Here is a 26,460-nt window from a genome sequence, read left to right as displayed (position 1 = left end):
CTCCCCATCTGTGGTTTTAAGCTGGTGTTTTCTCTGCAGCAGAGGAAAAGCAACTGGACTCTGACTCGTGCAGACCCTAAGTGGGGGTCCCCCTCTCTCTCTCCATTCCAGCTTGTTGACTCACCACATTTCATACTCCTGCTACAATCAGAAACCCTGTTGGAGGAAATCTTCCGCATCAATGTCTCCAAGAGACCCACCAAATCAGTCATCTACCTCTTCAAACCAAAAACCTCAGGACTACCAAATTCATCTAGAAGCCAGCCGAATCACCAAATTCCACAGAGTGTATACTTTTTTTATGGACTCTAACTCAACCAATCTACCTTTCCCCACACTGTAACCTATTTGTGTGTGTGTAAACCTCTAGTGTGTGTCTGTGTATGTGCGCCTGCGTGTGTGTGAAAGTTGGCATGTTGTTCATTATTTTAATAGTTCAATTTAGATACAATAAAAGTTAACCTCTTCCTTTGATAACTCAAGAAAACCAGTTCGATTGGTTCTCGTTATGATCATAGCAAGCAAGTAATAAAACACCTACTGAATTGTCCAGCACATCCACTTTAAGAAAGAATTAAACCTGTTGTGTCAAACAAGGAGAGGGAAAAGAGGGAAGCTCTCTTGGAACAACGCATTTAAATCCACCAAGGTCGAAATGTATTGGCTTAAATGTGATGAAAATGTGTGATATAAATTGTGCAATCACCCTCAGGTAGATGGCTCACAGTCCAATTCCACAGCCAATCTGATGAGTAATTGCTGCCTAAAAATGTTGCAATGTAAACCTGACCCCGCACCCCCCGCCCCCCCCCCAACTGCACAACGTAACCCTGCGTCCCCTCAACTGCACAACGTAACCCTCTACACTGATGACGCTGTGCTAGTCACTCACACAGAAATTCAGCTACAAAGACTCATGGACTGCCTCTCTCAAGCCTGTAACTTGTTCTCCTCAACTATAAGCGTCAAGAAAACCGTGGTCCTGGGACAAGATGTTGCATCTCTGCCCCTGATCACACTAAACACCACCCCACTGGAAGTGGTTAGCAAATTCTGCTACCTTGGGTCCACGGTGACAGACCATCTGTCCCTTGATGCAGAGCTCGATACACGCAAAGGGAAATCAGCTACCACCTTTGGCCGACTCGCGAAACATGCATGGGATAACACCAAGCTGACCCTTAGGACCAAGCTGATGGTTTATAAGGCCTGCGTTCCCAGCACCTTGCTGTATGGCTGTGAAACATGGGTGACCAGGAAAAGCAGCTCAATAATTTCCATCTTCACTGTCTGCTACGCATGCTGGGTATATCCTAGCAGGACAAAATCACAAATGCAGCAGTGCTCTCAAAGGCAGCGCTCCCAAGTGTGTTGGCACTAATCAAACAGAGACGGCTTCGATGAATCGGACACGTCTGCAGGATGGAAGACAGTCGCATACCCAAGGACCTTCTGTATGGTGAGGTAGCCGGGGCAGACGACCAGTGGGGCGCCCAAAGCTCCACTTCAAGGATGCTTGTGTGGCATGAAGGTCCTAAATGTCGATTATCGCACCTGGGAGTCACTAGCTGGCAAAAGAGGGAAATGGCGACATATCCCGTGGACTGGTGTGCACTACCATGATGACCAGTGTTCAGAAGAGTGGGAAAAAATAAAGTCAGCTATACTAGACACCTGCGTCCAGACCATTAGATTCGAGCATCATTGTCATCAGGACCAGTTCCACGAAAACGATGATGAAATATGTGACCTCCTGGAACACAATCAAGCAGCCTTCATTGCCTGGCAGAACAATCCAAGGTCACATGTCAAGAAGGCAGCATTCCAACAGTACAAGGCTGACACCTAACGACAAATCCAGAAGATAAGGGACAAGTGGTGTGAAGAGAAAGTGAAAAGAACAAAGAACAAAGATAATTACAGCACAGGAACAGGCCCTTCGGCCCTCCAAGCCTGCGCCGATCCAGATCCTCTCTCTAAACATGTCGCCTATTTTCTAAGGTTCTGTATCTCTTTTCTTCCTGCCCATTCATGTATCTGTCTAGATACATCTTAAAAGACTCCATCGTGCCCGCATCTACCACCTCCGCTGGCAATGCGTTCCAGGTGCCCACCACCCTCTGCGTAAAGAACTTTCCACGCATATCCCCCCTAAACTTTTCCCCTTTCACTTTGAACTCGTGTCCTCTAGTAATTGAAACCCCCACTCTGGGAAAAAGCCTCTTGCTATCCACCCTGTCTATACCTCTCATGATTTTGTACACCTCAATCAGGTCCCCCCTCAACCTCTGTCTTTCTAATGAAAATAATCCTAATCTACTCAACCTCTCTTCATAGCTAGCGCCCTCCATACCAGGCAACATCCTGGTGAACCTCCTCTGCACCCTCTCCAAAGCATCCACATCCTTTTGATAATGTGGCGACCAGAACTGTACGCAGTATTCCAAATGTGGCCGAACCAAAGTCCTATACAACTGTAACATGACCTGCCAACTCTTGTACTCAATGCCCCGTCCGATGAAGGAAAGCATGCCGTATGCCTTCTTGACCACTCTATTTACCTGCGTTGCCACCTTCAGGGAACAGTGGACCTGAACACCCAAATCTCTCTGGACATCAATTTTCCCCAGGACTTTTCCATTTACTGTATAGTTCACTCTTGAATTGGATCTTCCAAAATGCATCACCTCGCATTTGCCCTGATTGAACTCCATCTGCCATTTCTCTGCCCAACTCTCCAATCTATCTATATTCTGCTGTATTCTCTGACAGTCCCCTTCACTATCTGCTATTCCACCAATCTTAGTGTCGTCTGCAAACTTGCTAATCAGTCCACCTATACTTTCCTCCAAATCATTAATGTATATCACAAACAACAGTGGTCCCAGCACGGATCCCTGTGGAACACCACTGGTCACACGTCTCCATTTTGAGAAACTCCCTTCTACTGCTACTCTCTGTCTCCTGTTGCCCAGCCAGTTCTTTATCCATCTAGCTAGTACACCTTGGACCCCAAGCGCCTTCACTTTCTCCATCAGCCTGCCATGGGGAACCTTATCAAACGCCTTACTGAAGTCCATGTATATGACATCGACAGCCCTTCCCTCATCAATCAACTTTGTCACTTCCTCCAAGAATTCTATTAAGTTGGTAAGACATGACCTTCCCTGCACAAAACCATGTTGCCTATCACTGATGAGCCCATTTTCTTCCAAATGGGAATAGATCCTATCCCTCAGTATCTTCTCCAGCAGCTTCCCTACCACTGACGTCAGGCTCACCGGTCTATAATTACCTGGATTATCCCTGCTACCCTTCTTAAACAAGGGGACAACATTAGCAATTCTCCAGTCCTCCGGGACCTCACCCGTGTTTAAGGATGCTGCAAAGATATCTGTTAAGGCCCCAGCTATTTCCTCTCTCGCTTCCTTCAGTAACCTGGGATAGATCCCATCCGGACCTGGGGACTTGTCCACCTTAATGCCCTTTAGAATACCCAACACTTCCTCCCTCCTTATGCCGACTTGACCTAGAGTAATCAAACATCTGTTCCTAACCTCAACATCCGTCATGTCCCTCTCCTCGGTGAATACCGATGCAAAGTACTCGTTTAGAATCTCACCCATTTTCTCTGAGTCCAAGCATAACATTCCTCCTTTGTCCTTTAGTGGGCCAATCCTTTCTCTAGTTACCCTCTTTCTCCTTATATATGAATAAAAGGCTTTGGGATTTTCCTTAACCCTGTTTGCTAAAGATATTTCATGACCCCTTTTAGCCCTCTTAATTCCTCGTTTCAGATTGGTCCTACATTCCCGATATTCTTTCAAAGCTTCGTCTTTCATCAGCCGCCTAGACCTTATGTATGCTTCCTTTTTCCTCTTAGCTAGTCTCACAATTTCACCTGTCATCCATGGTTCCCTAATCTTGCCATTTCTATCCCTCATTTTCACAGGAACATGTCTCTCCTGCACGCTAATCAACCTCTCTTTAAAAGCCTCCCACATATCACATGTGGATTTACCTTCAAACAGCTGCTCTCAATCTACATTTCCCAGCTCCTGCCGGATTTTGGTATAGTTGGCCTTCCCCCAATTTAGCACTCTTCCTTTAGGACCACTCTCGTCTTTGTCCATGAGTATTTTAAAGCTTACGGAATTGTGATCACTATTCCCAAAGTAGTCCCCTACTGAAACTTCAACAACCTGGCCGGGCTCATTCCCCAACACCAGGTCCAGTATGGCCCCTTCCCGAGTTGGACTATTTACATACTGCTTTAGAAAACCCTCCTGGATGCTCCTGACAAATTCTGCTCCATCTAGACCTCTAACACTAAGCGAATCCCAGTCAATGTTGGGAAAATTAAAATCTCCTATCACCACCACCCTGTTGCTCCTACATCTTTCCATAATCTGTTTACATATTTGTACCTCTATCTCACGCTCGCTGCTGGGAGGCCTGTAGTACAGCCCCAACATTGTTACCGCACCCTTCCTATTTCTGAGTTCTGTCCATATTGCCTCACTGCTCGCGTCCTCCATAGTGCCCTCCTTCAGCACAGCTGTGATATCCTCTTTGACCAGTAATGCAACTCCTCCACCCCTTTTACCTCCCTCTCTATCCCGCCTGAAGCATCGATATCCTGGGATATTTAGTTGCCAATCATGCCCTTCCCTCAACCAAGTCTCAGTAATAGCAATGACATCATACTCCCAGGTACTAATCCAAGCCCTAAGTTCATCTGCCTTACCAACTACACTTCTTGCATTAAAACAAATGCACCTCAGACCACCAGTCCCTTTATATTCATCATCTGCTCCCTGCCTACTCTTCCCCTTAGTCACGCTGACTTCATTATCTAGTTCCCTACAGGCTTTAGTTACTACCTCCTTACTGTCCACTGACCTCCTCATTTGGTTCCCATCCCCCTGCCACATTAGTTTAAACCCTCCCCAACAGCGTTAGCAAAAGCACCTCCAACAATAGAATCCAAGAATCCAACAATATGCCGACCATCATGACATGTGAAGCTTTTTTGAAGCCACCAGGGCCATCTACAGACCAAGGTCAAATGGACAAAATCCCCTTCACTCCCAGGACAGTGTTTCTTTTCTTAAGGATGATAATGCCATCCTTCAACACTGGAAAGAACATTTTCAACAACTCCTCAACCGTGAATCCACAGTGGCAGCTGACTCTCTCCAGGCTATCCCCTAGTATCCTGTGGTAAAATCCATAGGTGAACCATCATCAATGGCAGAGCTGCAACAAGCATTCAAACGGATGAAAAGCAACAAAGTCTGCAGCCCCGATGGTAGTCCAGCTGTGGTCCTCAAAGTCGGTGGGCTTCTGCTCACTTCAAGACTCCATGCACTCATCCTATGGATTTGGGAGGAAAAAGAACTCCCCCTCCCCTCCACCTTCAGGAATCGTCAAGAAGGGAGATAAATCATAGTGAAAACTACAGAGCACGCATTCTCCTGAATCACCTACTTCCTGTGGCTGAGGAAATCCTCCCAGAGACACGGGGCTGGATTTTGTGCTGGAAGCGGGGCTCCCGGTGCCAGACTGAAAAGGCAGGGAGAACCCTGCCTCTGCCTTTTTTATCCACTCCGGAGCAATCTTCCAGTCTTTTTGTGTCAAAGTTTTAGGAGGCAGCACCACTGGGAGCAGTGCCCGCTGCTGGCACTGCAGAGACCCAAGACCCAGGCCCAGTGCTGGAACCCCAGACCAGAGGCAGGCAAGGTGGGGTCACCGGGGCCAGTCCGGAAGACCCCAGCAAGGGGGAGTGGGATGGTGGTCGTTCAGCCCAAGGAGAGGGGGGTCCTCCGTGGGCCACAACTATACAAATGATTGGTTAGGCCACAACTTGAGTACTGTGTGCAGTTCTGGTCACCTCATTACAGAAAGAATGTAATTGCACTAGAGAGGGTACAGAGGAGATTTACGAGGATGTTGCCAGGACTGAAAAAATGCAGCAGTGAGGAAAGATTGGATAGGCTGGGGTTGATCTCCTTGGAATCAGAGAAGACTGAGGGGAGATCTGATTGAAATGTACAGCATTTTGAAGGGCCTGGATAGAGTGGAGGTGAAGGGTCTATTCACCTTAGCAGAGAGGTCAGTGACGAGGGGGCAGAAACTTAAAGTGATTGGTAGAAAAATTAGAGGGGAGATGAGGAAAAACATTTTCACACAGAGGGTGGTGGGGGTCTGGAACTCACTGCCTGAAAGGGTAGTTGAGGCAGAAACCCTCAACTCATTCAAAAGGAGTCTGGATATGCACCTCAAGTGCTGTAATCTGCAGGGCTACGGACCAAATGCTGGAAGGTGGGATTAGAATGGGTGGATCGTTTTTCGGCCGGCACAGACACAATGGGCCAAGTGGCCTCTTTCTGTGCCTTAAACTTAATGATTCTATGCCTGCAGGGAGGGCACCTCATTTTACAAGGCACCCTGCCCGTGAGGCAGAGGCCTCCCTGCCGCTGGTAAGATGCAGCGGCAGCAGGAAGAGACCCTTAATAAGTCACAATTTGTCTCTGGGCAGGAAGGCCATCGTCAGTCTATCCTGGGAAGATTGCTGGGCGCTGGGGAGGTAACAGACCCTCCGCCACCCATTATGATTGTACACTCCCACCTCTGATCCTGTCTCAGGGGGGATGGGCCCGTAAAATCCAGCCCACAGTGTGGCTTTAGACCTTCCCGAGGAACCTCCGATATGGTCTTTGTTGCCCAACAAACCCAGAGAAATGCCGAGAACACCAGGATCTCGTCATTGCCTTCATCGACCAGACCAAAGCATTTCACTCAATAAATCACGAGGTTCTGTGGAATGTGCTCCAAAGATTTGGATGTCCAAGAATCATCATCATAGTCCTGTAATTGCTCCATGATGATCTGACTGCAACTGTCTTGAGTGGGAGATCTGAAACAGACACCTTCAAAATCCGGACCGGTGCCAAGTAAGGCTGTGTGATCACCCCTGTACTATTTACAATCTACCTCACAGTGGCTATTCACCTCGTGAAAGATCAGCTGCCCTCTGGTGTGCGTATTAAATACCGCCTAGATGGAAAACTCTTTAACCTCAGTTGCCTTCGTGCCAAAACCATAGACATACATGATCTACAGTTTGCGGATGATTGCATAGTCGTCGCCCACTCTGCACCAGATTTGCAAGCTGCTCTTGATCTCTTCAATTTTGCATACAAGAGACTTGGCCTGCCCTTGGGCGTTGCCAAAACAAAATTCATATAAACCCACACCTGTCAGCCAAATATTCCACCTCCCATATACGCTGAAGGAGACTTTGAAATATGTTCAGTACTTCCCATAACTTGACAGCCACCCCTCTTAAAAGACCACCATTGTCGAGGAGATCCAACACCCGATCAGCTGCTCCAACTCAGCCTTCTGCAAACTATGGCAGCGAGTGTTTGACAGCAAAGCCCTCCGCAAATCAACAAAAGACCTAGTGTACAGAGTAGTTGTTGTCACCACACTCCTGTACTGCAGTGAGACCTGTACTGTGTATCAGCGATACAAAAGCGCCAGAGAAATTCCATCAGCAATGCCTCTGCCCCATCCTCCGGATTCAATGGGAGGACCGTCGAACAAACGCTAGTGTCCTCCTTGAAACCAGATCCACAAGCATTCAGGCAAAACTTCTGCAACACCAACTTCGATGAACTGAACACTGTGTCTGGATGGCCGAAAACCACCCCCCTGCCAGGTCCTGTTTTCTCAACTCTCAAATGGCCAGCGTTCCAGGGGAGAACAAAGAAAACGCTTCAAAGACACTCTGAAGCTCTCTTTGAAGCGCGGCAGCATTGACATTGATGACTGGGAGGAGCTTGTTACCAATCGTTCAAATGACAACAAAATGTCCGTCAAGCTGCATCCTGTTTTGAGTCCAAATGCCTGAATGATGAGGCAGAGCGGCGGCAGAGATAGAAAGAAAAGGATGCAAATCCTGCACTCCGGATCCCACTATCATGTGCAGCACTTGTGTGCAACGAATCCCTGCCCTACCCCAAACTGTGCAACGTAAGCCTGTCTCCCAAACTGTGCAACATAACCCTGTCTCCCAAACTGTGCAACGTAACCCTGTCTCCCAAACTGTGCAACATAACCCTGTCTCCCAAACTGTGCAACGTAACCCTGTCTCCCAAACTGTGCAACATAACCCTGTCTCCCAAACTGTGCAACGTAACCCTGTCTCCCAAACTGTGCAACGTAACCCTGTCTCCCAAACTGTGCAACGTAACCCTGTCTCCCAAACTGTGCAACGTAACCCTGTCTCCCAAACTGTGCAACGTAACCCCGCCCCCAAACTGTGCAACGTAACCCTGCCTCCCAAACTGTGCAACGTAACCCTGCCTCCCAAACTGTGCAACGCAACCCTGCCCCTTCCCAACTGTGCAACGTAACCCTGCCTCCCAAACTGTGCAACGCAACCCTGCCCCCCAAACTGTGCAACGCAACCCTGCCCCTTCCCAACTGTGCAACGTAACCCTGTCCCCCAAACTGTGCAACGAAACCCTGCCCCACCCCAACTGTGCAACGTAACCCTACCCCACCTGTGCAACGTAACCCTGTCCCCCAAATTGTGCAACGTAACCCTGCCCCCCAAACTGTGCAACGTAACCGTGTCCGCCAAACTGTGCAACGCAACCCTGCCCCCCAAACTGTGCAACGTAACCCTGCCCCTCAAACTGTGCAACGCAACCCTGCCCCCCAAACTGTGCAACGTAACTCTGCCCCCCAAACTGTGCAACGCAACCCTGGCCCCCAAACTGTGCAACGTAACCCTGTTCCACCCGACTGTGAAACGTAACTCTGTCCCCCCTCCAACTGTGCAACGTAACCGTGGCCCCCCACCTGGACTGTGTAACGTAACCCTGCCCCAAATGTGTAACACAACCCTGCCCCTCCCCCCCAACTGTGCAACGTAACACTGCCTCTCCCCCCACCCCGACTCTGCAACATAACCCTACCCAACTGTGCAACGTAACCCTGCCTCCAAACTAAGCAACGTAACCCTGTCCCCCAAACTGTGCAACGTAACTCTGTCCCCCCAATTGTGCAATGTAACCCTGCCCCACCCCAACTGTGCAACGTAACCCTGTCCCCCAAACTGTGCAACGTAAGTCTGTCCCCCCACCAATTGTGCAACGTAACCCTGCCCCACCCCAACTGTGCAACGTAACCCTGTCCCGCAAACTGTGCAATGTAACCGTGTCCGCCAAACAGTGCAACGTAACCGTGTCCGCCAAACTGTGCAACGTAACCCTGTACCCCAAACTGTGCAACGTAACCCTGTACCCCAAACTGTGCAACGTAACCCTGTCCCCCAAACTGTGCAACGCAACCTTGTCCCCCAAACTGTGCAACGTAACCCTGTCCCCCAAACTGTGCAACGCAACCCTGCCCCCCAAACTGTGCAACGCAACCCTGCCCCTTCCCAACTGTGCAACGTAACCCTGTCCCCCAAACTGTGCAACGTAACCCCGCCCCTTCCCAACTGTGCAACGTAACCCTGCCCCTTCCCAACTGTGCAACGGAACCCTGTCCCCCAAACTGTGCAACGTAACCTCGCCCCCAAACTGTGCAACGCAACTCTGCCCCCCAAACTGTGCAACGTAACCCTGCCCCCCAAACTGTGCAACGCAACCCTGCCCCCCAAACTGTGCAACGCAACCCTGCCCCTTCCCAAACTGTGCAACGTAACCCCGCCCCCAAACTGTGCAACGCAACCCTGCACCCCAAACTGTGCAACGCAACCCTGTTCCACCCGACTGTGCAACGTAACTCTGTCCCCCAAACTGTGCAACGTAACTCTGTCCCCCAAACTGTGCAACGTAACCCTGTCCCCAAACTGTGCAACGTAACTCTGTCCCCCCACCAATTGTGCAACATAACCCTGCCCCTCCCCCCCAACTGTGCAATGTAACCGTGGCCCCCCACCTGGACTGTGCAACGTAACCCTGCCCCCCCACCTGGACTGTGCAACGTAACCCTGCCCCAAATGTGTAACACAACCTTGCCCCTCCCCCCCAACTGTGCAACGTAACACTGCCTCTCCCCCCCCCGGCTCTGCAACATAACCCTGCCCCCCAACTGTGCAATGTAACCCTGCCACATAAACAGCACTGGCACTGTTAGGATTGCAGAAGATTCAGAATGGCCACAGATTTTAAAATGCATACTGTAAAGCTTATCTCAGTCTCTGCCCAACAGTCCAGGTTTGAACAATGAGATGAATTGATTGTTTGACGGGAAGTAGAGATTCATTAATTAAGATAATTACAGCTTGTTTGCTGAGAGTACTCTGACTCTGACTTACACCTCTCCACTTGTGCATCACCTCTCAACAAGGATCATCTACTGATTTTTGCCAATCAAGATATTAAATGCTGAATATCTTGGTTACACATAGCTGCAGGTGTAATGGGTTGGAAGTGTTTCTAGATGTGCTAGAAACATAGAAAAATAGGAGCAGGAGTAGGCCATTCGGCCTTTTGAGCCTGCACCACCATTCAATACGATCATGACTGATCTTCCAAACTCAGTACCCTGTTCCCGCTTTCTCCCCATATCCTTCTATTCCTTTAGCCCTAAGAACTATATCTAACTCTTTCTTGAATATATTTAATGATTTGGCCTCAACTGTTTTCCATGGTAGAGAATTCCACAGGTTCACCACTCTCTGGGTGAAGAAATCCCACCTCATCTCAGTGCTAAATGGCTTACCCCTTATCATTAGACTATGACCCCTGGTCCTGGACTCCCCCACCATCGGGAACTTGCTTCCTGCATCTAGTCTGTCCAGTCCTGTTAGAATTTTGTAGGTTTCTATGACATCCCCTCTCATTCTTATAAACTCTAGCAAATATAAGGCAATGTGTTGCGTGCATGAGGTCTTGTCCAAGTCTCACTGTTTCTCAGAATTCTCAAAAAACCCTGTGCTAATTAGCAATCCTTGTCTACACTTAACCCAGATTATTAAATCTAGTAAACTGATAGCAAATTAGCTGCCAAGCACTCCTGTGCTGAATCAATACAAGAAGCTGTTTGTAATGAACTTAGTACTGCTGTCAACACGTTGTCTGGATATTTCCACTGCAGGTTGAGCTGAGTCATCAATACCCATTTAAAGGAACCACACTGTATGTGGTCTCACCACTCCTATAGAATCTTTCACAATATCAGGACTTTACAAAGTGCTTTACAGCCACTGAAGTACTTTTAAAGTATAGTCATTGTAGGATAAGCAGCAGCAAATGCACATGGCAAGATCCCAGAAACAGCAAAGAGATAAAAGACCAGAAAACCTGTTTTAGTGATGCTAGTTCAGGGATAAATACAGCCCACAACACTGGTGAGACTTCCTTCCTCCTCTTTGAATAGTGCTGTGGGATTTTTTTTTACATCCACCTGAGGGCAGACAGGGCCTTGTTTTAACGTCTTATCTGAAAAACAGCATCTCCAACAATGTCGCGCTCCCTCTGTACTGGCACTGGAAGTACTGGCCTGGATTAAAGGCTCTAGTCTCTGGAGTGGGACATGAACTCCTGCCCTTCTTATTCAGAACAGAGTGCTACCCACTGAGCCATGGAGGAGACAAGGCAGGAAATGTAGTTTACCCTCTCAAGCAACAGAAGGTGCATTCAGAGTGTCAGCAGTTGGATTATTTACCATTTTCCTGGGGCAAGCCAGAGATCAGGAATTAGAGGCAGGAGGCTTGGGGAAGGAAGGGGGTGGGTCGCTCATTTCAGCAGCAAAGGGATCTGCGGAAAGCTTCCTTGCAGGGCTTGGGGGGTCGGGGGGGGGGGGGGGGGGGGGTGTTGGCGGGGGTGTTGGTGGCGGGTGGTTGATGGTACACGCCTGCTCATCCTGGCTCTGGGTGCTCTTACCTTCTGAAGCCAGCGCCTCCCACCTCCTTTTCACTGCCATTTTCCGACCCAAGGAACTCAGCCATCCAGCATCAAATTTAAACAGGCTGCCAACAGCAACATTAGAATTAAGTGTCCCACCACTTCAAGACAGGATATATATTCGGCTCATAATCACCCCCATAAAAATGGCAATGAGCCCATACACGTCCCCCGATTTTTCATTTTTAACCTTGTGTCATCTCCCCCAACTCTCTCCCACCTGTTGTGGGGGGGGGAGGCTTGACATTGGCTCCTTAGTGTCTGTGTGCAAGTATTTGCTGTGACATTGCTCTAACTGCCTGAATACCAGTTAACATACTACTGAATATGTAAATACCTTGGTATACATCATCACAGGAAGTGATGCAAGCTAACGTAACCCAGTAGTTGGAGCAGTGTTAGTCAGCAGTTAGCACGTGCATTGAAGAGCTCTCCTGTATTCTGTTATTCTGTAATATAGAAACCGTCCGTTAACTTACCAACCATCCTCATAGTGTTTGTGTTAAAAACCAATAGCACAATATGGCAGCAGCAGAACACAAAGTGGTAGTAGCGTTGCAGAGTGCGAGCAGCAGTGTTCAACGCAGTGGCAGTGATCAGAAGCGCAACATCGTGGACAACAGCTTCTCCTGTGTAAAGCCATAAAAGCCTGGGACAACACTGAGAATAGCTGGAAGAAGCAGCGGCAGTGCAATATAGGGCCGTATTCGAGAAGCACCCTACTCCAAGAGTGAGTAACCAAAAGGGGGAATTTTATCGAACTGCAGCTGGTTAGAAAGGCAGTATTTTTGCGGAATAAAAACAAAAAATGCTGGAAATACTCAGCAGGTCTGGCAGCATCTGTGGAGAGAGAAGTAGAGTTAACGTTTCAGGTCAGTGACCCTTCATCAGAACTGGCAGAGGCTAGAAATGTAATAGGTTTTAAGCAAGTAAAGCGGGGGTGGGGTGAGAGATAACAAAAGAGGTGTTGATAAGACAAGGTCACAGAGAATAACTGACCAGAAGATCATGGAGCAAAGGCAAACGGTATGTTAATAGTGTGGTGAGAGAAAAGTGTTAGCTAGCCCCACCCCGCTTTACTTGCTTAAACCCTATTACATTTCTAGCCTCTGCCAGTTCTGATGAAGGGTCACTGACCTGAAACGTTAACTCTACTTCTCTGTCCACAGATGCTGCCAAACCTGCTGAGTATTTCCAGCATTTCTCGTTTTTATTTTATATTAGCCCAAAGAAACTATTGGTCAGTTTGTTAGTTGATGTCGAGAAAAAGGTAAATATTGCGATTTCACAGATGCAGAACTCTCCAAGAGAATAATGGAGTTGGTAATCGCATTGACTCCAATCGAGGCATTCCAAAAGAATCTGCTCAATAAGAAAAAGGATATGACATTGACAGTCTCCTCCAAGACGACAGAAAATACAAAGCCATATCTGCGAGCAGGCAATATATGCAAGCATTTAGAGCTGCAACAACTATAGGTGAGGTAGCCAAGACACCTCAACAGGGCAAGGCATGCGACAAGTGTGGTCTAATGCATCAGCCATGCAACTGTCCTGCATTCAGAGATATCTGCAAGGCATGTGGTTTAAAGGGACACTGGGCAAGACTGTGCAGAGCATCTGGCAGCGAGGAAGCAGTCAGAAGCCACAGCTCAATAAAAACGCAGATGCTGCCTTGTGGTAGTAAAAAAGAGTTCGCCAAGTACCTGTTCAAGCACAAGCATGTCCATGAGGTAGGTAAAAACCTGCACAGCAAAGAAAGCTCGGAAGGCAAACAAGCTTTCCGTACAGTGACAGTCACGCAGCACATGGATTCAATCACGCAGCTGAAAGCCTTCATCACAATAGACATCATATGTCCTAACAAAATTGGCAAGCACAAGCTATGACTGGAGAGATACACTGGGGCACGTGCCAACATTTTACCACTGTGGATACTCAGACATGTACCTGGCTAAATGGGAGTCTATGTTACAGCCAACAAGAGCTAGACTCACCGCATATAATGGTTCACTAATCTATACTACGTGGAAGCAATGACATTGAAATGTAGATATGGAAATTCTGCATGGTCATCACATGTTCTGTGTTGTTGACACAATTGGTCCAGTGGTAGCAGGACTACCAGCACGCAGCTAACTCCGGATCATGACGATTCACAAGATCATTAAAGCAGCAATGCTAGATAGTAAAGGCAAGTGTGACCCTATTGAGTCTATTCCCCTGGGCAGTTTTATAGATGCTATTCTTCACTTGAAAGACAATGCAGTTCCCTCCATAGATCCACCACAGAAGTCCAGTGACCACATAAAGGACAAGCTAAAGGCTGAGCTTGACACAATGGAACAGGGGATTCTTCACTGTGTTCAGCAACACACTGATTGGTGTAGCTCAATCACCATTGTAATTAAGAAAGATGGTACCATTAGTGTATACCTGGATCCTAGAAGATTAAATCGAGCACTCAGAAAATATCACAAAATTCCTACTTTGAAGAGCTTAACCCATGGTTTGCTAGAGCCAGGTTTTTCTCGAAGTGGGACGTGAAACGTGGATAATGGTCAGTCCACCTTTCCGAAGATTCAGAGGAACCAACAACTTTCAGAACACCATTTGGTTGGTGTTGTTTTCTACGGTTACCATTCAGTCTGTCAGCGAGTGAAGACCTGTTCCAACAGCACATGGATCACAGTACCGAGTGTGTTCCTGGCTGTGTTTACATTGCAGATGACATAGTGGTTATGGGAAGCACCAAGGAACAGCCTGACAAGAATCTTCACCTTTTAATGGAGACAGCTAGAAGGGAAGGTCTCGTGTTTAATAGCAATGTGCAATCAATGGGAGCCATATCAACTTTTTTGATATGATTTATTCTGACACTGGAATACGACCATATCCCAGGAATGTTGAAGAAATACAATCTCAATGCCTACTCCTCAAGACAAAGATTTACAGAGATGTTTGGGTTTGTTTAACTTTTAAGCACCAAATATCTAAAAGTTCTTTGAGAAAGCATCATCACTGTATGAACTTCTCAAGAAAGAGACGCCATTCTTGTGGCATGAAGGACATCAGCACATATTCGATTTGTTAAAACCACCCCAAGGAACGAAACTACACTTGAAGTAGAGTATGTCTGTAACAGGAAGGTAGACCAATTGTGTTTGGTTCCAAAAGTTTGTCACCCACTCAGGCGAACTATGCGAACATAGAACAAGAAATATCATTAGTCTCTAGACTAGTGTTCAGTATTACTTGATTCCACACGTATCTATTTGGCAAATGCTTTGTTGTCAAGACTGATCATAAGCCGTTGGCAATGATTTGGCAAAAAATACTCACCAGTGCGCCACCTCGACTCCAAAGGTTACTGATCAAGGTACAGGGGTATGATTGTGAAGTTCGATACTAACCTGGAAATCTCTTGATTACATCTGACACATTGAACAGACTACCCAACCCCAAGAAGACAGAAGATATACCGTTAGATGTCCAAATAGGCAAAATAGATATAGAGCTAGAAGACATGTCGAACATTAACCTAAAGCGATGTGGACAGAAAAAACACGAAGAGCTCCAAGAAGAGACATCCAGAGATCAGGTTCTAAGAGCATTATGGCAGATCATCAGCGGATGACCAGACGCAATGCAAGAGGTTCCAACTGACCTCAGAACCTTCTGGCCATACCTTGACGAATTAGGGATAACCACTGCTGTCATTTTCAAGGACAAATAAGTATTGATACCAAAAGCACTGCACCAAGATATCCTTACACAATTACATCAATGTCACATGGGCATTGAAAAGTCAAGATGACTTGCATGTGAGACAGTTTATTGGCCAGGGATCCATAATGACATAGTGCGGGTAGTGATGATGTGTGATGCATGTCACGAACATCAGCCGAGCCAACACACAGAGCCACTTCATCCTCATAATGTTCCATCACATCCATGGTCAAGAATAGCTACTGACTTATTTACCATCTGAGGTGACAGCTTCTTACTCATTACTGACTACTTCTCCAAATTTCCTATCATTCACCAATTGAGGGATACATCAAGTACATCGGTAGCAAACACGATGGCCGGGATTTTATGAGTGTCGTGGCATTCCTGACCATGGGACCGGAAGTTGGTGTAACTTCCGCTTCTGCCGTATTTCCCGTGACACACGCAATTTTATATGTAAATGAACTGTGCAACGATAGGCACAGGAGACACGTGGGATCATGCGGCGGGGCGGCCTTTCATCGGTGGAACCTGCCGTCACTGGCCCAAGAACCATGATCACCACAGATATAAAACATTCTGTACTTGTAGCCTCAAGGATCATCAGCCTTCCTTTCATGTAAGTATCTTCAGACTAACAAATTGAAGCTTTTACTTAACTCAAAATGTTTTTACCTCCCTTAATTTGTGAAAGTCACCACCAACTTCACATCATTTAATTTCCCTGCAACAAAAGTGAGTCAGATGTCAGCCAGTACCCTCAATTTGCCCCAGAGCTCTCCGGCATTGACGGCACTCATTCCTCCCTTTAGGCCCTTGTCAAATATCTTCACACTTTAATGTTATAAGCCAACCACCAGCCCCACAGCCGACAACATGCAGCTTCAGCATCAACAGCAAACATTCAACATCCTGGAAGCTCCACTCCACTCTCCCCTGCTCCTCCATGTAGTCCCATGCACCCGATCGAACCCACCCTTCTCTACCCAAGTACCCTCCCATGCTCCTCCCCTGAGAAGATTTACCCTTGCTGGTGCCAAGCTAGGAGGGAAACATCTATTCCAATGCTGGCATTATTTTTGCAGATGAGTTGAAGAGAGAACAGCACAGACCTGAGACTCAACTGCACAAATCCGACTCCTGCATGCCACGATAAAACAATTGTGAACTGGGTGACACAGGAATAGCGCTCGCCATTCACTTAATCTGGAAGGTTGGACTGAATTGTAACTATATGTAGGATAATGAGTATTCATGTTATTCAAACCAATGCAAAGCTGCAATCCACCACTGTGCTGGGGGAACCCCGGAACGCCATAAACCTGCCCCCGACTTAATTTCTCTAACATATCCCACTGTCGGGAATCCAAAAAAACACCTCCCACCTAACTATATCACCTTACACCACCAAATCCACTCTTGCACAGCCCATAAAATTCCACCCGATGAGTGCAACTTTCAGTCTTTTTGGTTCCCAGAAAGAGATAGCGTTGGCTAACAGTCCACAATACACCGGTAAGTCATTTCAAGACGTGTGCAAAGTGTATTATTAACATTACATTATCTCCACGTTATCCAAGGTCAAATGGACTAACAGAAAAGATAGTGTGAACCATCATTAGGGTACCACAAGGATCAGTGTTGGGGCCACAGCTGTTTACAATCTATATAAATAATTTGGATATGGGGACCAAATGTAATATTTCCAAATTTGATGACATAAAACTAGGTAGGAATGTAAGTTGTGAGGAAGTTGCAAAGAGGCTTCATGGGGACTTGGACAGGCTAAGTGAACGGGCAAGAACAAGGTAGAAAAAGCAGAAAGACATTTCTTAAATGATGAGAGGTTGGGAAGTGTTAATGTCCAAAGGGACCTGTGTGTTCTTGTTCATGAGTCACTAAAAGCTAGTATGCAGGTGTAGCAAGTAATTAGGAAGGCAAATGGTACGTTGGCTTTCATCGCAAGGGGTTTTGAGTACAGGAGTAAAGAAGTCTTCCTGCAATTGTACAGAGCCTTGGCGAGGCCACACCTGGAGTATTGTGTACAGTTTTGGTCTCCTCTTCTAAGGAAGGTTAGACTTGCCATAGAGGGAGTGCAACAGAGGTTCACGAGACTAATCCCTGAGATGGCGGAATTGTTTTATGAGGAGAGATTGAGGAAACGGGGCCTATATTCTGTAGAGTTTCAAAGAACGAGAGGAGTTCTCATTGAAACTTCCAAAATTTTTACAGGGCATGACAGGATGGATGTGGATAGGATGTTTCCCCTGGCTGGTGAGTCTAGAATCAGGGGACACAGTCTCAGAATAAGGGGCAGGCCGTTTAATACTGAGATAAGGAGGAGTTTCCTTACTCAGAGGGTGGTGAATCTGTGGAATTCTCTACCCAAGAGGGCTGTGGAAGCTCAATCATTGAGCATGTTCAAGACAGAAATTGATAGATATTTGGATACTATTGACATTAAATGATAAGGGGATAGCACAGGAAAGTGGGATTGAGGTAGATGATCAGCCATCATCCAAACGAATGACAGAGCAGGCTCGATGGGCTGAATGGTCTACTCCTGCTTCTATGTTCCAATGCTCCTATTTGTCTTGAATAGTCTGCTTACACTTCAAGATTTTATAGCAATGTTGCACCTACGAGCAACACCACTGGATACAGGTTTACCATCTCCAGCAGAGATCATGTTCGAAAGGCAAGTAAGGACAATTATTCAGAGTCATCATTGGATCAGATCGTCGTCAGTCCAAGATAAATTATTGGCAAGACAAAAGAAAATGAAAATCACACATGACAAACATGCAGGTGTGGAGTTGCCTCCTCTGCAGATCGGACAGAAGGTCAGAGTGATTCACCCACAAGAGAAGACAAGGTTCCCTGTGGAAGTGTCAAAGATCTTTTCTCATTGGAGCGAAGAAGGATGAGAGGTGACTTGATAGAGGGGTACAAGATGATGAGAGGCATAGATAGAGTGGATAGCCAGAGACTTTTTCCCAGGGTGGAAAGGGCTATCACCAGGGGGCATAATTTTAAGGTGATTGGAAGAAGGTTTCGAGGAGATGTCAGAGGTAGGTTCTTTACACAGAGAGTGGTGGGTGCGTGGAATGCGCTGCCAGCGGTGGTAGTAGAAGCAGATACATTAGGGGCATTTAAGCGACTCTTGAATAGGTACATGGATGATAGTAGAATGAAGGGTAGGTAGTTAGTTTGATCTTAGAGTAGGTTAAAGGTTCGGCACAACATCATGGTCCGAAGGGCCTGTACTGTGCTGTACTGTTCTATGTTCTATCTACAATGAGGCATGGTCATGCAAGGTAACCACCCAAAATGGAGTGACATTGAGGAGGAATAGATGTCAGCTGAGAGAGTTATCCAACAGCACCATACCTAACATTCCTGTAGCATCAAGAAAATGTTCACATTTAAGTCCTGAGAGTGGAATTAAGGAAGATGACACATTCAATACCCAAGTACAAGATAACTGTCTGTCTGCATACGAACATACGAATTAGGAGCAGGAGTAGGCCACTCAGCCATTCGAGCCTGCTCCGCCATTCATGGTTGAACTGAATACCCCACATTTCCACCTACCCCCGATAACCTTCCACCCCCAAGTCAAGAGAAAAGTATTGACAATTCTAGATCTCAGCAAAGTTTCACTGTTACCAGATCAGGTTGAGTCAGTAGACCACCTGTACATTTCAGAGACACTTGAGTAATCAATGTGAGAGTCCATACATGTGTAAATATTGTTCACAATTATCCTGTTTCATTATGTACACAGCTTAGAATTTATATAACTTTTCCATTTAAGGAAAAGGGGATGTTGTGATATTGCGTTAACCGCCTGAATATTAGTTAACATACTGCTGAATATATAAATAGTTTCCTATATATCACAGGAAATGATGCAAGCTAACATGTAACCCAGTAGTTGAAGCAGTGTTAGTCAGCAGGTAACATGGGTATTGAAGAGCTCTCCTGTAATTCTGTAATAAAGAACCTTAACTTACCAACCATCTTCATAGCGTTTGGTACATGTGTGTCAAAAATCAGTAACACAACTGTATTCAACCAAGAGAATTATCCAGTAAACCTTCTGAAAATTGGATGTATGAGACCACTAGGCTAGGCAAGTTTACACTCAGTCAAAAAGTTCATTACTATTCAGTGTCGCGTGTTAAAGGTGAAGACTGGGTGCCTGGGCCACAGCCAGAGCTTGAGTTAGGGTGCCAGCAAGCAGCTGCTGTCCACAGAACTCTATCCAGTGAGGGGGTGTTCCCCAGGGGAAGCAGCATACCCTGGAGTGCACACCACTGATAGTACTGGAGGGCATTAGGTGCACACAGCATGAGTCGGCACCTTCAGGAGAGATGGTGAAAGAAAAACAAAATAAGCAACATAATTTTATAGAACATAAATAAGGCCGCCAAAATATCACTCAGCCTCTACCCCATTTTCTTCATTTCCACAGGTTGTACCTGATACAAAAGCCAGTTTTTAAGTCAAACTACAAAACAGGCTGTTTGATCCTCTTTTCATCTGCTAAGGGAAGGATATTTTTGAAATGCTGACACGTCACTAAGCTCAGTCATTATAAGAAACAGGAGCAGGAATAGGCCATTCGGCCCCTTTAGCCTGCTCCACCATTCAATAAGATCATGGCTGGTCTTGCACTCTACAGCCTTCTGGACTCAATATTAAGTTCAATAATTTCAGACCATGAGCCCCATTTTTTTTTTAACGTATATATTGTTTTAAAAAATTATTTATTTTTTAACCATGTGCAAGTCTAAAACCTTTTTTTATGTTTTTGCTTTTGTACAGAGCTGCTCATTATTCTGCCATTAGCACTCTCTCTGGACTCATGCTTTGTCTTTCGCTACAACTATTCATGCCTCCATTTGCATTCTGTTCCATGACATCTGTCATTTAATCTCTCCCCCCTATCGCAGTCCTTCCTTATTCTTCTTCCCACCCATCCACCCCGGCACCTTTCACTTGCTCAAAGACGGTTACATTTCTAACTTTTGCCAGTTGTGATGAAGGGTCACTGACCTGAAACATTAACTCTGTTTCTCTCTCCACAGCTGCTGTCAGACCTGCTGAGTATTTCTGGCACTTTCTGTTCTCATTTCAGAGTTGCAGCATGTGCGGTATTTTGCTCTTATTAGGGCTGGTCTGATTGTGGCCTTAACTCCACATTCCTGCTTGCCCCCCATTCTACAATTTCATCAGGTTACAGATAGAGCCATGAGATAAGATGTTGCTTTAACAGATTTGCTTTGAGTTCTCGACACTTGCATGATGCTGCAATCCGTTACCCACCTCTCCCTTTGGATAGCGATATCTGTATTTGTCTTGATCCCTTAGTGCAAATTCTGCTGGGTAGTTCTTCTGAATCTCCTCATACATCATCTCTTCACAGACACCCTGCAGAACCATTCATCAAATGGTGAGGCTTGAGCCGAAACTAAAATCACTCCCCCAAACACTCCTCCTTACTGTGAATCTCAGTAACAATCCCCCCTTTCAAATCCCTGTGAATCTCAGTAACAATCCCCCCTTTCAAATCCCTGTGAATCTCAGTAACAATCCCCCCTTTCAAATCCCTGTGAATCTCAGTAACAATCCCCCCTTCCAAATCCCTGTGAATCTCAGTAACAATCCCCCCTTTCAAATCCCTGTGAATCTCAGTAACAATCCCCCCTTTCAAATCCCTGTGAATCTCAGTAACAATCCCCCCTTTCAAATCCCTGTGAATCTCAGTAACAATCCACCCTTTCAAATCCCTGTGAATCTCAGTAACAATCCCCCCTTTCAAATGCCTGTGAATCTCAGTAACAATCCCCCCTTTCAAATCCCTGTGAATCTCAGTAACAATCCCCCCTTTCAAATCCCTGTGAATCTCAGTAACAATCCCCCCTTTCAAATCCCTGTGAATCTCAGTAACAATCCCCCCTTTCAAATCCCTGTGAATCTCAGTAACAATCCCCCCTTTCAAATCCCTGTGAATCTCAGTAACAATCCACCCTTTCAAATCCCTGTGAATCTCAGTAACAATCCCCCCTTTCAAATCCCTGTGAATTTCAGTAACAATCCCCCCTTTCAAATCCCTGTGAATCTCAGTAACAATCCCCCCTTTCAAATCCCTGTGAATCTCAGTAACAATCCACCCTTTCAAATCCCTGTGAATCTCAGTAACAATCCCCCCTTTCAAATCCCTGTGAATCTCAGTAACAATCCCCCCTTTCAAATCCCTGTGAATCTCAGTAACAATCCACCCTTTCAAATCCCTGTGAATTTCAGTAACAATCCCCCCTTTCAAATCCCTGTGAATCTCAGTAACAATCCACCCTTTCAAATCCCTGTGAATCTCAGTAACAATCCACCCTTTCAAATCCCTGTGAATCTCAGTAACAATCCCCCCTTTCAAATCCCTGTGAATCTCAGTAACAATCCCCCCTTTCAAATCCCTGTGAATTTCAGTAACAATCCCCCCTTTCAAATCCCTGTGAATCTCAGTAACAATCCCCCCTTTCAAATCCCTGTGAATCTCAGTAACAATCCCCCCTTTCAAATCCCTGTGAATCTCAGTAACAATCCCCCCCTTTCAAATCCCTGTGAATCTCAGTAACAATCCCCCCCTTTCAAATCCCTGTGAATCTCAGTAACAATCCACCCTTTCAAATCCCTGTGAATCTCAGTAACAATCCCCCCTTTCAAATCCCTGTGAATCTCAGTAACAATCCCCCCTTTCAAATCCCTGTGAATCTCAGTAACAATCCCCCCTTTCAAATCCCTGTGAATTTCAGTAACAATCCCCCCTCACAAATCCCAGTAATGTGTAATTTACAGCTGAATTAGATGTCCAAACAAATCATTCTCTAATTCAGTTTATTCTGCATAAAAATATATGTTTTTATATTTTGTTCTGAGTCTGTGCCACTTCTAGGTAAGTGCTGGTTAAACTTTGTGCCTGTACCCTCTGATATTGTGCCCACAATATCAGTTAGATTGCTGACAATCATCGATGTTATCTACATTCATACTGAAGTGATCCCCTAGTCTTTTCTCCAATTACACAAGAAATGTAACTGCAACGGACTCTGACAAAAGGCAGCTCCATTATGAACTCACCGCATCGATTTCATTCAATATTTTCCACTGCTCGTAAGGCACCTTCAGGGCCTCCGCAGTCTGGATCGTCCTTTTCATCTGACTAGTCCAGACCTTCAAGTCCCTTATGTTCTGCTCCTGTATGAAATTTCCTAACGATTCGGCAAACTAGCAAAAACAGCAGAGTTTAGATGAAAGACATTTTAATGTAAATTCCTGGTGTCTATATTTCAATCAAAGGTTTAACTATTTTCATTATGACTTTTATCAACTCTTAGCCTCTAATTAGCAGATCACAAGTCTGTCTAATATTGTGCCTCACTCTTCCAGCTCAGTAAGATACCCAGGTTCTTAGAAAGGCTGCTGAGGTTCAGGTGCCACATGATGCAAGAGAGGGGAAACTAGCTTCTCTGAAAGGACATGCAACCACTCAATAACTAGGGAGAAATTCTGAACTACACACAGTCTGTACTTCTGAAAGCATTTAATGAGATTTACACTGATGCCAATTATAACAGCATCTATACAGACACAGCCTATTAATAATTGAGCATTGATCAGTAATATTGCCACATGTATAATGGTTCAAAGTGCATTCAGTGGCACTGCCAATGGTTCAGACAGTGAGTAGTTGAACCATACGGATCAGTAAAGATCCTTGCATTGATCAAGAATATCTGTTCTGTTGGAGTGGAGTAGGGGGTCCTATATTTGGCTTCTGAGGTGGGAAGGGGGAAAACAGCCATCAGCTAGAGTTCCTGTTGAATTAAGGTCAAGCACTTTCTATTGCAAATACACGTGCTGTGTGAGGACAGGATTGGGGTGATGCAATTGCCCCACCATGGCCAACACTCACTGAGAAATCACAGATAAATAGCGGGCAAAGACCCAAGAGGCATCTGCAGAGCCAGGTTTAGTAAGAAGTCAATGCCTTTGTCATGATGGAGGAAATACAGGAAATTGGCAAGGAAAAATAAAGCACGTTTGAGTTCATACAATGCTGTGTTTTCCTTCAAAATACTACTTTTAGAACATGGGCACAAATCCCCAAATCAATAGTAGCACGAGGCAGTGGGCAGGTTAATATAGAGCTGGAGCAAGATTCAGGATTGATAGATCCCCAGTAAACAGCTAAGTGTTCAATCGGAAATAGTATTAGCAAACAATATCAATGTGTCACCACAAGCAGTACGGACAGCTGGGTTGATTCACTTTTAAGTAAGAATATAAACAATAGCCAGCTTCCATCAGCAACCACGACAGAAATCATTCTCTGTGTCAGGCTGCAGAAAATCACATTATACTCATCTCAAGAACTGCAGGCAATTTCTTCATTCAAATAGATATGCAATGATTTACTACATGCTGTTCTGAACTGTGATCCAGAAGATCAGCCAGGGTGTTGGAGGGATCAAATCTTTGTTCACAGAGACACTTTGAACAGTCTTGTGTGGAGATCTGTAACAATTTTGAACTCACCTGTTTGCCTCGAAGAGAAAGACCTGAGTCACCACCTATCCTGCCCTTCAGATTCAGGTCACTCTCGCCATGACGACAGAGGTAGATCGAGCGTGGAGTTATGTGGATGTTCATGAGGTAGTAAACAATTTTGCTTTGAATATGATCTAGTACATGATTGACAAGGTAACGTCTTCCAACATCCATGATTTTAATAAAAGAAAGGTCCCTTTGAGGAAAAGAAATATTACAAATAAATAAAAGCAACATACACACTCAGACATGCACACAGACTCACTCTCACAATGTACACAAGTACATGTCGGTATTCTCTCTAACAGTCTGCACCTTGAAATTAAAGGGACAGTGACAGTATGAATACAGCATTGGCTAAAGGATAGAAAGCAGACAGTAGGGTGCGTGGCATGGTTTGATTTTCAGAATGGACATAAGTACACAGAGCTCTTCCCCAGGAGTTGGTATTAGGATCACTGCTTTTTTGATATATATTAATGGCCTGAACTTGGGTATACAGGGCATAATTTCAAACTCACAAAAAACTACCTCTTTGACCACAATTTTAATTATCTGTCCTAATATCTCTATGTGGTTCAGTGCCATATTTTGTTTTATAATGTCTCTGTGAAGTGCCTTAGGATGTTTTATTACATTAAAGTGCTACATAAACACAAGTTGTTGTTGCTGTTGAAATGTAATCTCAGTGAGGAGGATAGTAGCAGACAGGAGGACAGAGATAGATTGGTGAAGTGGGAAGACACATAGCAGATGCAAATTTAATGCAAAGAAGTATGAAGTGATATATTTTTGTAGGAAGAATGAGAAGAGGCAATGTAAACTTAATGGTACAATTTTAAAGGGGTTACAGGGACAGAAAGACCAGGGTGTAAATGTACACACATTTTTGAAGGTGGCAGGTCAAGTTGAGAAAGCTATTTAAAAAAACATATGGGATCCTTGGCTTTATTAATGGAGGCAGAGAGTACAAAAGAAAAGAAATAATGCTGAGTATTTATAAATTACTGGTTAGGTCCCAGCTAGGGTATTGTGTCCAAATCTGGGCATCACAATTTAGGAAGGATGTCCAGGCTTTGGAGAGGGTGCAGAGGATATTTACTGAATGGTAGCAGAGATAAGGGATTTCAGTTATGTGGACAGACTAGAGAAACGAGGATTGTTCTCCTCAAAGCAGAAGAGGATTGGGGAGATTTAAGATGGGCAGAATGGTCACTTTCTGTACTTTATCATTCTTTGAATCATATACACTCACACAAATACACAGAGACACAGGGCTGAAAATTCCTCTGCCCCATTTTTTGGGCAAGAGGGATGTGATTCATGACCTTCCCCTGCCAGTTCCACTGGAGGTGGGCAGCACACAAACTTGGCGCTCCCAACTTATTACCAACATAGGCTTGAGCAGGTCCCTCACTGTTGGTTGCCTTTGCGCTCAGCAGGGGGCAAATCAGCACTGTGCTGAGAGCATGTGGTGTAGCCAGCCTGCTCTTTTTAAAGGCAGTCTGTCCCTCTTAAAGGGAAGCTACACTGAATAATGTTGCTGGAATTCATAACATGGACGATGGAACACGAGGGCAGAGAGAGGGCTCCAGGGTGAAGGATGCTGTGCTGGAGACAATAGTGTTGGAGATGGACAGGAGAGGGACCATGGTTCTGCAGAGGGCCAGTTGGGCCGCAAGGACCACCCTCAGTCAGGAGAGGGAGCAAGTGACCAAGGAGGTTAACTCCCAGAGTCTGGCCCCGCAGACCTGGCAGCAGTGCCACAAGAAATCTAATGACCTCATACAGGTGGTCAAGGTCAGTGAATGCATCGCCACACATCATCTCCTACCCACCACACCACTAACCTCTCACACTGCTCAATGCACAACACACCCATCATTCACTCAACCAGCAGCACTCCTGGCACTCAGGACCCATGTCTAACATCCAGATACTCCACCTCACCCTCACACACCTACCAATGCTGCCACCCTCATACCCACCTATCGCAGCCTTCACATACCTCTGGCTATTCAGCTATGACACACACATCACCCAAACACAGTGCAACAGAATCACTGACATTCTGCCCTTTCTCTCGCAAGACAAGGTGGCACACAACAAAAGGGAGCAGAGCAGAATCAGTGGGTGACAAGGATATCTGCATCTCCTGAGCCCTAGGGATGAGATGGCTCTCAGC

General features: G+C 45.8%; 1 protein-coding gene across 8 annotated transcripts in view; it reads right to left on the bottom strand.

Moving 5' to 3' along the window:
- Positions 1-26,460, bottom strand: part of LOC137380312 (6-phosphofructo-2-kinase/fructose-2,6-bisphosphatase 4-like) — a 447,018-nt gene that overhangs the window by 92,484 nt on the left and 328,074 nt on the right. For all 8 annotated transcript variants that reach the window (XM_068052234.1, XM_068052235.1, XM_068052233.1 and 5 more), the window contains 3 exons: positions 24,264-24,471; positions 22,806-22,952; positions 20,994-21,098 (listed from right to left, as the gene is read on the bottom strand). In XM_068052234.1, coding sequence (XP_067908335.1) covers positions 20,994-21,098; positions 22,806-22,952; positions 24,264-24,471 — 460 coding nt within the window. The remainder of the gene's footprint in view (positions 1-20,993; positions 21,099-22,805; positions 22,953-24,263; positions 24,472-26,460) is intronic.

Source organism: Heterodontus francisci, chromosome 19 (assembly GCF_036365525.1).
Source record: "Heterodontus francisci isolate sHetFra1 chromosome 19, sHetFra1.hap1, whole genome shotgun sequence".
NCBI lineage: Eukaryota > Metazoa > Chordata > Chondrichthyes > Heterodontiformes > Heterodontidae > Heterodontus > Heterodontus francisci.
This window is presented reverse-complemented; position numbering and strand designations above follow the sequence as displayed.